Consider the following 15,216-nt stretch of genomic DNA (forward strand, 5'->3'; position numbering starts at 1 on the left):
TGTAAATAATTTTATATTTATTCCTTTAAAATAGTTTTTGTAAAATTGGCAAGAGTAGGATGGATGTAAATACTGAACTCCATAAGAAAAAAATTCATACACAAGTGCAACAAAAGCTTATGTTTTACAACATTGAGTTGAATGTAACTCCCAAATTTCTATTCTGATCAGTTTCCCCATTCCAATGCTTTAATAAATTCCTCTTCAGTGAAGGAGAGCATTTTAGCAGCTTCCATGTGCATCTGAAAAGAAAACGGACAAGTTTGTAAACTTCTACTGCAATTATACATATTATTTCAATTCCTGGATTATTTGGGTGCCATTTAAAAAGAAAACATTATTCCTCTTAGTTTTTAAACTTGGTGTTAGTAATAGCTGCCATAATTTTAAAAATACTTTTACTGATAGTAAATTTGCATTTTTGTCCCATCTTACCTTTTGCCTTTTAAGGATGTCGATCAGCTTCATCTGCTTCTTAAAGCCAGCCATGAGCTCCATTTTCTGCTTTTCTAACTTTTTGTTTTCACTCCTCAGCTGTTCAATCGTTAGTTTTTCTTGATTAGTTGTGTCCTAATGATAAATAATTAGCATATTTACAAAAGTACTTGTTTGTATCGCACCAGATTTTGATTTTGGCCATCCTCTGTCAAGTACCATTTTGATGGGCCGGCACAGGGTGCCTTTAGGCAGCCATAAAACCCACGGCGGCTGGGGAAACCTGACTGCAGGACTACTCAAGTCAATGCCATGTGAGATATTAGAAAGAGTAGTTTAATGAAAGATTGATATCAAAACACAGCAGCTCTCAAAGCTTACAAGTAGAAATGACAGGTAATGATCAAGATGTACGAGAGCAAAATGAACATGAGTTACTAAAATGTGAGGATATGGGATGAAGCACAACCAAAAGGACAGCAAATAAATAGAAAAAATAATGGAAGCTGCAATGACTTAACATAAGTGTTTTTTTCTGGTTAACTTATTAACTCCTTTCTGCATGGGGGTTTGAGAGGGTTTCTCACTGACTGGATCTGATTTTCCCCTTATGTCAAGTCACAAGTGTAATCATAGGTTCCTGATTTGAGATTATCAATAAAACACTCGGCTGATGCACATGATTGATCAATTTTAATGTACAAATGAGTACAGTGCACATTTAAATGGTGTTGTATCAAGTTCTGATCGCAGGATAGATGATGTCACCCCCACATCACTGCAAATCCAAAACCAGATTCTAACTCTTCACAAAAAACAGTTGCTAGGTGTGTAAAATTTATACAGATTATTAATCGGAATCAAACTTTTAAAGGAAAACTATTTTGTGGAATTAACTGTTAAGGAAGAGGTTTATGTTCAGCAATGCTAACCTTTAAAGGATTTTGGAACAGGGAAGTCAGAGCTTGTTGTAATTCAAATAAACAATCCTAAAACAATGGTAATGATGACTGTCCATCTTTGATTCTTGTGATTTAAGGAGGAACGATCAGGCTTCAGGATCATTGCTTCTGATTGTCCAGAGCCAGAGCAGTGGTTCTTAAACTGTTTTGGTTAAGGAATTTCTTTCAGATGGATTAGTAATCACAGATCGCCATCTAAATTACAATGCTATATAATAATAACATGAAGGTCCTGCATGTAAAATGCAACATTTACTAATATCAGTAAGATGGGTGTGCCTGCATTTTGCTGCAGCAACCGTCTGCTTGATAAGGATAGTGCCCAGTGAGACTATGACACAGAGAAACACTAGGAGGGCAGGAAAATGCATGAACACTGGGGAAGTGCGCCGAGAAAGCAGGAGCCTAGAAAAAGGAGGAGGAACCTGCAGACAGCAGGAGCCCTGTGGACTAGGAACATGGAGAGTGCACTACAGGAGCAGGGGGAGAACAGAACATGTCTCCCCCATCTCATTTAGTCATTGGTGTCCTGGCCAGTTAACAATGTTGCCCATCTGTCGGCCAGCCCTGCATTGTCGACTCTGGAAAGACCTTGGTTTGGGAACCACTTGTTTAGATGGGTAAAGTGAAATGATGTTGGCAGAGTAAAAAAGTAGCAGGTTTGGTAAGTAACCCGCCAAAAAAGATGGGTAACCAGATGCTAACCTGTCTATAGCAATCTGAAACTGGCTGTTGATGAAACCAAAGAACATTCTTAGGAGATTGTGCTGTCTTTCTTATATTTTTATCCAAAATTAGAGACTGAAGTTAAGAAAAGTATGTAGAAGAGAGTATTTGTGTAACTCAGATGCTCAGAGTTGTGAAATAACAATAACCTGGTTTATACGAGCACCAAACATAACCTAATTTTCTCACTAATCTTCCCTCTCCTGTTGAGCCTTGCTATTTTATTATTGTCCATGGAGATGTGCCTGTCATTGACTAGATCAGATTTTATTGCCCATCCCTAAATATCTTTGAGAAGGCGGTGGTGAGTTTCTTGAACCACTGCAGTCCATTTATTGTAGGAATACCCATAGTACTGTTCTGCGAAGCAACATTAATATGACTTGGGGGGGGGGGGGGGGGGGAGAAATGCAGGTGATGATGTTTCCATGCATTTGCTGCTTTTGTCCTTCTCGATGGTAAAGGTCACAGGTTTGGAAGTTGCTGTTGAAGGAGCCTTGGTGAGTTGCTGCAGTGCATCTTGTAAATGGTTCATACTGCCGCCACTCTGTTGGTGGTGGAGGGAGTGGATGTTTATTGGGTGCCAATCAAGCAGGCTGGTTTATCCTAGATGGTTTTGAGCTGCTTGGATGTTGTTGGATTCCACTCACCCAGGCAAGTGGAGAGGCACACTCCTGACACGTGCCTTGTAGATGATGGACAGGCTTTGGGCTGAGTTACTCTCCACCAAATTCCCAGCCTCTGACCTACTCTTGTTGCCACAGTATTTATAAGGCTTGTCCAGTTCAGTTCTGGTCAATGGTTAGCCCCAGGATGTTGATAGCGGGGGTTCAGTAATGTAATGCCATTGAATGTCAGGAAGAGTCGGTTAGATTCCCTGTTAGTTGTTTAATTGACCACCACGATTCACACTGGATGTGGTATGACTGCAGAACTTAGATCTGATCCATTGTTTGTGGGATTGCTTAGCATTGCCCATCCTGTGCTGCTTCTGCTGTTTAGCATGCAGGTAGTCCTGGTGTGGCTTCACCAGGTTGACACCTCATTGTTAGGTAATGCATGCTACTGCTGTCATGCCCTCCTGTGCACTCTTTGTTGAACTGGGTTGATCCCCTGGCTTGATAATTGTTGAGTGGGAGAGATGCCAGGCTTTGAAATTACAGGTTGGGGGCTTCAATATTGGCAGCATCATTACTGACCGAGCCCTAAAGGACTCTAGCTGTTAGACTGGATCTTTGGCAGGCGGTGAGGGAACAAAAAAGAGGGGACAAACCAACGTGATTCGTCCTCACCAACCACATTGTTGTGGGTCTGGAGTCACATGTAGGTCAAACCAGGTAAGGGCTTCTTTCCCTAAACGACATTAGTGAACCAAATTGGTTTTTGCGACAATCAACAATGGTTTCGTAGTCACCATTAGACCAGCTTTTAATTGCAGCTTTGTTAATTGAATTTAAATTGGCATGGTGGGATTTGAATCTATGTCCCCAGAGCATTAATCTGGGCTTCTTGATTATTAGTCCATTAACCTTAATTATCTTATGTTTGTAATTCACCTTATTACTCTGCTTGACTTTATTCAGTTCTGTCTTGTATTTTTCGACCTCTTCTAGTGCCCTGTTCAGACGAACCTCTATGGCACTGTAGTTTGTGGCAGCTTGTTTCTGGGCCCTTTTCTGGCTGTCCAGTTCCTAAGATAACAATTATGTGGCAAGGAAAGGTCACTGAATATGCACTTGTAAGATGTTAAAACATATGAAAATACAGTCAATTACACAAACAGGCCTCATATTCTGCACATTAACGTTCCTCAAAAGATATCACTGATCCTATTTGCTGTCTTTCTTTTACGTTAAACAATTGCAGGTGGAAAAGTGGACATGGTGGAAATATTAATTTTAGCAATTTACTGTCAAATTGCGCTTTTTGATATGGATTTAACAGTGCTGTACACATATTAAGAGATTGAAAATATCAATTAAGCAAGTTATTAAGGGGTGGATCAAAGTCCAAAGATGTGCAAGTTAGGTGGATTGGCCATACTAAATTGCCCCTTAGTGTCCAAAGATGTGCTGGTTAGGGGGATTCGTGGGATAAATGCATGGGGTTACGGGTATAGAAACTGATAGCCAAGTTCCGCACACATGAGGACGGCCTAAACTGGGATCTTGGATTTATGTCGCACTATCAGTAACCCCCACAGCTTGCCTCCTGGACTTGCAGAATCTCACTGGCTGTCCTGTCTGGAGACAATACACATTTCTTTAACCTGTGCTTAATGCTCCCTCCACTCACATTGTCTGTATCTTTAAGACCTGGTTGGTTGTAGAGATTCGCATTCTAATCAGTATTCTGTAACTTGATTTTGTGTCTCTGTATGCCCTGTTTGAGAGCAGATATCCACTCCATCTGACGAAGGAGCAGCGCTCCGAAAGCTAATGGCATTTGCGACCAAATAAACCTGCTGGACTTTAACCTGGTGTTGTTAAAACTCTGACTGTGGTTACGGGTATAGAGCAGGAAGTGGGCCTGGGTAAAGATGCTCTGTCAGATAGTTGGTACAGACTCCATGGGCTGAATGGTCTCCTTCTGCAATGTAGGGATTCTATGAAGGCATTGTCAACATTATAAACCCATTACCCCACTTCTACAAGAGCCGGGCTTTACTTACTACTGACATTCTTACTGTTCATTTTTTTAAAAGGAACATATTATATGTATACCATGTTGGCTGTGAAATATGTTTAATAAAATGTACTTTCATTCTTTCCTTACTGCGTATACAAAAAAAAATTGAATATCAAATTTCTCAAGCCTTCTCAATTAAATCCAAATAACTTATACATCTGCAACACTTTTATTTGAAAATATGATATGCATGAAAACCAGCTCCTTAACAAACTCATGGAAAAGACAAATAATTTTCCATACAAGTGAATACCATCTCCATTTGTCTTCAGTAGTCATCACTTAAAAAGTATTAAATGCACAAACAACCCCAAATACTGTATCTTATTATTTATAATCACATTTATTTAATAATGAATCTGCTACGGTATGTTTACTCCATGTTGGACCATGTATGATATCAACCATCTTGGTTTAGTTACTCAGTCCTCTATGTTTGTCTTTGTTTCTTTCCTTCTGGTTGTCTTTTACTCCCTTTTGCCCTATCGCTCTCTCCTGCCTTACTCTTTTATTTCCTCCTGGGTGGGTGTGGTGTGATTGCATCTTGTGATGAAATATGTAGAGAAAACATCTGCTGTATCCATCCATGAGGATGGCACGGTGGCACAGTGGTTAGCACTGCTGCCTCATAGCGCCAGGGACCCGGGTTCGATTCCTGACTTGGGTCACTGTTTGTGCGGAGTCTGCACATTCTCTGTGTCTGTATGGGTTTTCTCTGGGTGCTCCGGTTTCCTTCCACAAGTCCAAAAGACATGCTGGTTAGGTGCATTGGCTATGCTAAATTCTCCCTCAGTGTACCCGAACAGGTGCCAGAGTGTGGTGGCGACGAGGGGATTTTTACAGTAACTTCATTGCAGTGTTAATGTAGTTGACACTCAGTAGTTACGGTTTTCATCCCCTGTCCTTGTCACTCTCGTTTCTTGCACACTATCCTACTGCTATTACATTCCCATCCCATTTTTCCCCTCTACATTTCTTTAGCAGCAGCTAGCTTTCCTGTACTGGTGTGCTGCATGCTTAAAGATGGGTTATTTAATACGATATTCAACCACATTAGCTGTCTACTCCTTAAACCTTTGTTTATTTCTTTCCGGTAATGTTTCATGCTTCCAAAAGTGCTGTTATTGGTAACCCTGGTCGATGTCCAGTCTGCTCCTTGCTGTTTTTTATAACACTGTATATTTCTGAAAATTTATTTTCACTGATGTGTGGTCATTTGTATTTGTTCACCCCTCATTTTCCATTCTACCGCCACTAATATAATTTGGCATATTTGCGCAAGTCAATGGCCTCTTTCCTTCAGTATTCTGAAAAAGGTTGAATAATTTCAACGAGTATCTGATTCGCTGGCTGAATTTAGTACTGGTGCTAAGTTAAGACAGCAAATCTGAAATTTAGGTTATCGGTAATTATTTGCAGAAGTGCCTTACATCTAACCGTCTGAAGAGATGAAATGAAGGTTAATACACACAAATAATACAATTACATATTAATTTATAGCAATGCGCTGGTTAGGTGCATTGACTATGCTAAATTCTCCCTCAGTGTACCCGGACAGGCGCCGGAGTGTGGTGACTAGGGGATTTTCATAGTAACTTCACTGCAGTGAAGTTGATGTAAGCCTAGTTGTGACACTAATAAACTTTATCTTTACCTTAATTTAGAAATCGCTAAATGTATTTTCTTAATTAATTTTCTAATTTTGTGACCAAGGTGATTACAGACATTTTTACTAAAAGCAATATAGCTGCATATTTAATATAACTCTTTTCCCCCAAGTGTTAACTGTTCATCTTTATTTAAAAGCACACTGCTGACCTCACAATCGCTTCAGTAAAATAATGCAGTGGGTTATTTATAAGAAGAATTCTTACAATTTAATCATTAATATTCAGTTTAATGTTTTATACTTAAATGGACATTGATTAAAATCATTGAATTTGGAATGACTAGATTTTGATGGTTTACTTGTACAAATGTAAATATACATCAACTAATGTGCAGGTATGGTGGTTATGTTGCTAGATTAGTTATCCAAAATCCTGAGTTTAATACAGAAAATGTGAGTTCATGTCCAAGATGGACACTTTGTGAATCTGAATTCAGTTTAATAATCAGATATCAATAAAAGTCCAAAAGTGTGCGGGTTAGGTGAATTGGCCATGCTAAATTGCCTCTTGGTTGGACTGTGGGCAAAGAAGTGGCAGATGGAATACAATGTGGAAAAGTGTGAGGTTATGCATTTTGGAAGGAGGAATGGAGGCATAGACTATTTTCTAAATGGGAAAATGCTTAGGAAATCAGAAACATAAAGGGAGTCCTTGTTCAAGATTCTCTTATGGCTAACGTGCAGGTTCAGTCGGCAGTTAGGAAGGCAAATGCAATGTCAGCATTCATGTCGAGAGGGCTAGAATACAAGAGCTGGGATGTATTTCTGAGGCTGCATTAGGCTCTGGTCAGACCCCATTTGGAGCATTGTGAGCACTTTTGGGCCCCATATCCAAGGAAGGATGTGCTGGCCTTGGAAAGGGTCCAGAGGAGATTCACAAGAATGACCCCTGGAATGAAGAGCTTGTCGTATGAGGAACGGTTGAGGACTCTGGGTCTGTACTCATTGGGGTTTAGAAGGGTGAGGGGGGGGATCTTATTGAAACTTACAGGATACTGCAAGGCCTGGATAGAGTGGACGTGGAGAGGATGTTTTCACTCGTAGGAAAAACTAGAACCAGAGGGTACAACCTTAGGCTAAAGGGACAATCCTTTAAAAGAGAGATGAGGAGGAATTTCTTCAGCCAGAGAGTGGTGAATCTGTGGAACTCTTTGCCACAGAAGGCTGTGGAGGCCAGGTCATTAAGTGTATTTAAGACAGAGATAGGTAGGTTCTTGATTAATAAGGGGATCGGGGTTATGGGGAAAAGGCAGGAGAATGGGGATGGGAAAAATATCAGCCATGATTGAATGGTGGAGCAGACTCGATGGGCCAAATGGCCTAATTCTGCTCCCATGTCTTATGGCCTTAGTTTCAGGGGGACTAGCTAGGGTAAATATATAGGGTCATGGGGAGAGGGCCTAGGTGGGAATGTGGACTCGATGGGCCGGATGGCCTTGTTCTGCACTGAGGGATTCTATGATTGGAAAGCAACATTAAGCTGTTGCTTTCCAACTAGTTCACTCATGTCTTTTAGGAAAGGAAATCTGCCATCCGAGACAGTAAGGCAACATCAGTCTCACATTGACATGGGTGAATTTTAATTGCCCTCTGAAGTGAAGCAGCAAGCCATTCAGTACAAACTGTGACTGAAGAAGGCAGTCAACCATCATCCTCTTGGGGCAATAATGGCAGCCTTGCCAGTGATGTTCACCTCCCAAGAATAAATTTTAAAGATCTGGTGAGGTGTGACTATTGTTTCAAATGTGAACGAAATGAAGTATTTCCAGTGATTATGTATGAGTAGTATCTGCAGTGCCACCTTTTCCTGAAATCTGGTTAAGACAGAGGAAAACATAAATAGATAGTGAACTTTACCTTTCTAACCATCAGATGGCAGCAACAAGTAATTCCTGATTTGGTGACTTTTACGCATGACTGTTGAATTGTTGAATTAGTAACTTTGTGTACCATGATTTGTCATAAATAAATTCTGTTATCCTTTTTGAACATTTATTTTTCTTTTAGATAAAGTCGTTGACTGTAATGTCTCTAAAATGACTGAAGCCCAATGGCTTTGAGAGTGAAGGCACTGTGTCATGCCATACTCTCCTCCCCCGAGTAGTTGACCAGATTTGATTCCGGGTTCGTGCTTTGTTAGCTGATCTCTGCACAGATAAGGGAACCCTAATTAGCCTCTGGGTCTGAAATTGAGAAATCTGCCAGGGGTTCTGTGCTTGACTCTTGCTGAGTGACATCATAGAAAATGGAAGGGTAGGGGGTTTTAGTTCAGTCAGGCAGTACGTTCGGTGCAGGCTTGGGGGCCGAAGGGCCTGTTCCTTTGCTGTAATTTTCTTTGTTCAGTGTTCACACTGGTTAAGAACAATAAGAAGTCTCACAACACCAGGTTAAAGTCCAACAAATTTATTTGGAATCATGAGCTTTCGGAGAATTGTGAGACTTCTTACTGTGTCCACCCCAATCCAAAGCCAGTATCTCCACCTCATGGCCAAGAACAAGCTCAGGATCAACCATGGTGCCCTTCATGGTCAAACAACCTGGGTTTATAAATGAAGAATAGTCAAACCTGTTGACACTTGAGCTTCTAAGGATTACAAACCAGCTCCGATAGACTCCTTCAAGAGAGAAATTGAGAAAAAACTGGGAAAATTCTATGAGAAAGGTGATGCTGAATTTTCTATATGTATATAAATAACATCACAGTTGGAAATATTTTTCCTTGCAAATTTGAAACACCAATAATACAGAATTGAAGCTTATAATGAATATAAATCCATCATGAAAGCACTTAATTAATTATCTATCTTGGCCCCAACCATTCTCACAGAAAACTGCTCTCAAAAGATACAATTTTGTTCAGTTTTTCAAACAGAAACAAATGGCAGAATTCCCCCATTTTGAGATTGTTTGGTGGCTGTCGGCTCTGGCAGCTCTGGCAGCATCTGTCCTCTCCAACCAGAATGGTGGCATCCCCCACCAGAGTCGCTGCTTGGAACTTCATTAATTATGCACAAGCACATTACCCTCCCAGTCACCTTGGGGGCCGGCAGCTGGTTCGTCCAACCGCTGTCAGCTGCTGGGTTCGAAGATCCTGGTGCTGTGTTTAAACACCAGTCCAGCACACTCACATCACTGTGTCCAGCCCACAGACTGTGCAGGATGTCAACAACCCAGAGGAAAAAAAGCTAGCAGCCTCAAGAAGAGGTTTGTTCCTTGATTCAATCACCCTCCCCTGAGCCCATCACATACGAGGTACCCATGGCCCATTTAGACTTCTACCCACCATATCAGGAGTGTTCATGCCTCCCCTTCCAGTAAACGACATGGTATTTCTGAGCTATTCATGCAGCCTCATCAGAGTCCAACACCCCTACCCTTGGTCTTGCCTCTGCCTTCCATTGTTTGTCACCCTCATCCATCTCCTTGCCCCTCTGTGCGCCATCATGAGCTCTCACCCTTACCCCTCCTTACATATTGCCCCCCCTCGTCTTCATGAGGCTCGGCAACCCCTCCCCACCCTCATCCATTGTTATGGTGGCTGTGTGAATCCTGCAGCACAGTGCTGTCCAGACAATGGTGTGGGGGGTGGGGGGAAGGAGCCTCCTGAACTCCCAACCCCAGGCGTCATACTGAACTGACTCGGTGACACAGGAGGGTCCATGGGTCCAGCAGCACAGTGCTGCCCAGATAGACAATGGTGTGTGGCACGGGGAATGCGGAGGAGAGGGATGGGAGGCAGGAGAGGAGCAGAGCGGAGGGGAGGAGGAAGGGGAGGAGCAGAGGGGAGGGGGGAGGAGCAGAGGGGAGGGGGGGAGGAGCAGAGGGGAGGGGGGGAGGAGCAGAGGGGAGGGGGGAGGAGCAGAGGGGAGGGGGGAGGAGCAGAGGGGAGGGGGGAGGAGCAGAGGGGAGGGGGGAGGAGCAGAGGGGAGGGGGGAGGAGCAGAGGGGAGGGGGAGGAGCAGAGGGGAGGGGGGAGGAGCAGAGGGGAGGGGGGAGGAGCAGAGGGGAGGGGGGAGGAGCAGAGGGGAGGGGGGAGGAGCAGAGGGGAGGGGGGAGGAGCAGAGGGGAGGGGGAGGAGCAGAGGGGAGGGGGGAGGAGCAGAGGGGAGGGGGGAGGAGCAGAGGGGAGGGGGGAGGAGCAGAGGGGAGGGGGGAGGAGCAGAGGGGAGGGGGAGGAGCAGAGGGGAGGGGGAGGAGCAGAGGAGAGGGGGGGAGGAGCAGAGCGGAGGGGGTGGAGGAGCAGAGCGGAGGGGGTGGAGGAGCAGAGCGGAGGGGGTGGAGGAGCAGAGCGGAGGGGGTGGAGGAGCAGAGCGGAGGGGGTGGAGGAGCAGAGCGGAGGGGGTGGAGGAGCAGAGCGGAGGGGGTGGAGGAGCAGAGCGGAGGGGGTGGAGGAGCAGAGCGGAGGGGGTGGAGGAGCAGAGCGGAGGGGGTGGAGGAGCAGAGCGGAGGGGGTGGAGGAGCAGAGCGGAGGGGGTGGAGGAGCAGAGCGGAGGGGGTGGAGGAGCAGAGCGGAGGGGGTGGAGGAGCAGAGCGGAGGGGGTGGAGGAGCAGAGCGGAGGGGGTGGAGGAGCAGAGCGGAGGGGGTGGAGGAGCAGAGCGGAGGGGGTGGAGGAGCAGAGCGGAGGGGGTGGAGGAGCAGAGCGGAGGGGGTGGAGGAGCAGAGCGGAGGGGGTGGAGGAGCAGAGCGGAGGGGGGGAGGAGCAGAGCGGAGGGGGGGAGGAGCAGAGCGGAGGGGGGGGAGGAGCAGAGCGGAGGGGGGGGAGGAGCAGAGCGGAGGGGGGGGAGGAGCAGAGCGGAGGGGGGGGAGGAGCAGAGCGGAGGGGGGGGAGGAGCAGAGCGGAGGGGGGAGGAGCAGAGCGGAGGGGGGGGAGGAGCAGAGCGGAGGGGGTGGAGGAGCAGAGCGGGGGGGTGGAGGAGCAGAGCGGGGGGGGGGTGGAGGAGCAGAGCGGGGGGGGGGGAGGAGCAGAGCGGAGGGGGGGGAGGAGCAGAGCGGAGGGGGGGAGGAACAGAGCGGAGGGGGGGGAGGAGCAGAGCGGAGGGGGGGGAGGAGCAGAGCGGAGGGGGGGGAGGAGCAGAGCGGAGGGGGGGGAGGAGCAGAGCGGAGGGGGGGGAGGAGCAGAGCGGAGGGGGGGGAGGAGCAGAGCGGAGGGGGGGGAGGAGCAGAGCGGAGGGGGGGAGGAGCGGAGGGGGGGGAGGAGCAGAACGGAGGGGGGGAGGAGCAGAGCGGAGGGGGGGGAGGAGAGCGGAGGGGGGGGGAGGAGAGCGGAGGGGGGGAGGAGAGCGGAGGGGGGGGCGGGAGGGAGGAGAGCGGAGGGGGAGTTGTGGGGGGGAGGAGAGGGGAAGGGGTGAGTTGAGTTTGGGGGGTGTGGGCAGAGTGGTTCTTCATGGACAGTGCTATCCACAAGGACCAGTTCGCACAGAGATGGAAGCTGGGACTCGTCTGCCCTGGGTGGCAGAGCAATGTTCAGCATAACATTATGGCAGAAAGCAGTGACATCACCCCAAAGTCTCTGGCGAACTGAGGTCTGCTTTGTGCACACCACTCATTAACAATTGGGTTTGACACCAATGTACTTTTCCACTGGCTTGAAGCAAGACTGGAAAGCCTGACAGGGTGCCCACAGGCAGCTGTTATAATGAGCATTCATGAGATGTCAATGGTGTTTGCACCACCTGCCAGTAGGAAGAGCAACCTCCAATTAACCCACCACGGAGAGAACTGCAACGTGATTTTGCATTGGCGGCTTTCTGCCTTTTGACAGCTTCGCCGCACCCGCCCACCATCAAACCAGCCACAGGTGGGCTGGGAGAATTCAGCCCTCTCATTCTACTTTAATGCAGCATCTACGGGTCTTGAGGCTCCAGTTTTGAAATGTTTGATCGTCTCATCGGTTCATGGAAGAGACACTCCACATTCCACAGTGGAATGATCACTTTTGCACAATCATTTTATCTTCCCACACCTAAACATATGCCCATACTGAACCATCTCAAAAATATTAATACCGTCAGAGCACACCTTGTGTGTGTAACAAACAGCATTATATCATTATATGAAAATTTGTCTTTGTCTCAAGTTGAGTGACTGTTTGAAAATTTTATACTTGGTGAGCTTAACAGCCATCCGAGGCAGAATCTTGTACCCAGTTTTCTCCCTATACAATGTTGAGCTTATAATTATATACCAGTTTTCTACTTCTACGCTCAACAGACCAATTCTTCCCATTAACTTTAATGATGGAAAATCATGAGCAAGGAAGCGCTGAAATGGAAAATTCCTGCCACTGTGTCCTAATAACATTATTTTCAAATACTCGAGATTTCATGGTTGGTTCAGTATGCATTTAACTGACAGCTCCTTTCTGAAGCAAAGGTTACAGTAACCCAATTCCGAAATATTCTGCTAACCTTTCTCTGCGATATAAAATGGATAATTCCTATCGAGTAATTAATTAGCTGGCAGTTAGAAAATTTCACGAGAAGCAGACCAGGAATCTAAAAAAAAAACCAACCAGGAAACTGAGCAACAAAACATTTGAAAGACAGGAAAAGCACTGCACTGTATGTGATTTGAATTTCCCCAATCACAGAATCTCTACAGTGCAGAAGGAGGCCATTCGGCCCATTGGGTCTGCACCGACCACAATCCTACCCAGGCCCTATTTCCATAACCCCACATATTTACCCTGCTAATCCCCTGACATCAGAGGCAATTCAGCATGGCCAATCAACCTAACCCGCCGCACATCTTTGGGCTGTGGGTGGAAACCGGAGCACCCGGAGGAAACCCATGCAGACACGGGGAGAATGTGCAAACTCCACACAGACAGTGACCCGAGGCCGGAATCGAACCCGGGTCCCTGATGCTGTGAGACAGCAGTGCTGACCACTGTGCCACCGTGCCACCCGTTAAATCAACCATGTTCTTAATGCATCAGTTATGGAAAGCAAGTGACCAGGCACTTGCAAACAATCTTGCTCCCGAGCAGATATGAGCAATGTGGAGGTCTGAAAGCATTCCACCTGCTTGCTCTTTCAAGTTATAGTTGGTATTGACCGAATGATATTCAAGAGCGTTGAAATTATCCTCCATTTAACAAAATATTTAACAAACAAAGATAACAAAGAACAATACAGCACAGGAACAGGCCCTTCGGCCCTCCAAGCCCGCGCCGCTCCCCGGTCCAGGATTGAATCCTGAATCCAGGATCCCCGCCCAATTTTCCAGCCTATCTACATACCAATATCCTATCCACCGAGCTGTCCCTCACAGCTACGATGCTTTGTTCATTACAACCTATTAACTTACCCCCACCCCCCCATTCCAGACCATGTGATCTCCAGGGAGAGGCGAAAACCCAGAGTGAAAAACCCCAGGGCCAATATGGGGAAAAAAAAAAATCTGGGAAATTCCTCTCCGACCCCCTGAGGCGATCGAAACGAGTCCAGGAGATCACAATGGCCCCGATCGGAAAATGCTTCCCAACCCTAGTCATTTCCACTTCCACGAACACCATATGAATTCCCTGCCCCCGAGACAGGTTCCCAACTATCCGCAGTCTCACTCTGTACTGGCACCAGCAAGATGATCGTAGAATGAAGCCTTGAAACGAGAAACCAGGAACAATTAGCCCGCGCCGCTCCCTGGTCCAAACTAGACCACTCTTTTGTATCCCTCCATTCCCACTCCGTTCATATAGCTGTCTAGATAAGTCTTAAACGTTCCCAGTGTGTCCGCCTCCACCACCTTGCCCGGCAACACATTCCAGGCCCCCACGACCCTCTGTGTGAAATATGTCCTTCTGATATCTGTGTTAAACCTCCCCCCCTTCACCTTGAACCTATGACCCCTCGTGAACGTCACCACCGACCCGGGGAAAAGCTTCCCACCGTTCACCCTATCTATGCCTTTCATAATTTTATACACCTCTATTAAGTCTCCCCTCATCCTCCGTCTTTCCAAGGAGAACAACCCCAGTTTCCCCAATCTCTCCTCATAACCAAGCCCCTCCATACCAGGCAACATCCTGGTAAACCTCCTCTGTACTTAGTCGGATTAAGTCGGAATGCAGCAACTGAATTGAATCAGGTATGATTTTATTCAGATCATTATAAGATAATATATACCTTTTGCAAAGAGGTCACTTGTTGTTGCAGTCCATCGCTTCTCCTGTGCGCCTCATCTGCTAGGTTCTTATACTTTTCAATGTGTGTCTGCTGGATGCTGGCTGTTTTCTGTAACTTGTTACGTTCTTCCTCTATCTCTTTTACTCGACTGTTCAAAGAATCATTTTCATCGTCCTATTATTTAATCAAACAATCAGAGATTACGCAAAATAACCATACAAATAGGTTTTGGATAAAATTAAAACCTTTTCAATTGAAATGGTCACTTCAACATTAATGCAAAGTGAACTGAAAATTATTACCAATTCAATAATTTCAAATTAGGAGAAGGTAAAGATAATGTAGCGGACTTTCAGAAGGCATCTCATAAATAAAAAACGTGAGGCAGCAGTTGAGGCAGAATATTAAAATGAATCCAGTTCCATAGGTAAAGAAGTGGCTCAGGAACAAAAAGCAAAGAGTAGGGAAAATTAATTAATCATATCTAGATAGTATAGAATCATAGAATCCCTACAATGCAGAAGGAGGCCATTCAGCCCATCGAGCCTACACCAACAACATTCTCACCCAAGTCCTCTGCTCATAACCCCACATATTTACCGTGCTAATCC

General features: G+C 45.8%; 1 protein-coding gene across 9 annotated transcripts in view; it reads right to left on the reverse strand.

Moving 5' to 3' along the window:
- Positions 1-15,216, reverse strand: part of tex9 (testis expressed 9) — a 108,706-nt gene continuing 93,490 nt past the window's right edge. For all 9 annotated transcript variants that reach the window (XM_078241451.1, XM_078241450.1, XM_078241452.1 and 6 more), the window contains 4 exons: positions 14,606-14,779; positions 3,680-3,814; positions 436-570; positions 1-242 (listed from right to left, as the gene is read on the reverse strand). In XM_078241451.1, coding sequence (XP_078097577.1) covers positions 168-242; positions 436-570; positions 3,680-3,814; positions 14,606-14,779 — 519 coding nt within the window. In that variant the 3' untranslated portion in view covers positions 1-167. The remainder of the gene's footprint in view (positions 243-435; positions 571-3,679; positions 3,815-14,605; positions 14,780-15,216) is intronic.

This window comes from Mustelus asterias, chromosome 24, assembly GCF_964213995.1.
Source record: "Mustelus asterias chromosome 24, sMusAst1.hap1.1, whole genome shotgun sequence".
Lineage (NCBI taxonomy): Eukaryota > Metazoa > Chordata > Chondrichthyes > Carcharhiniformes > Triakidae > Mustelus > Mustelus asterias.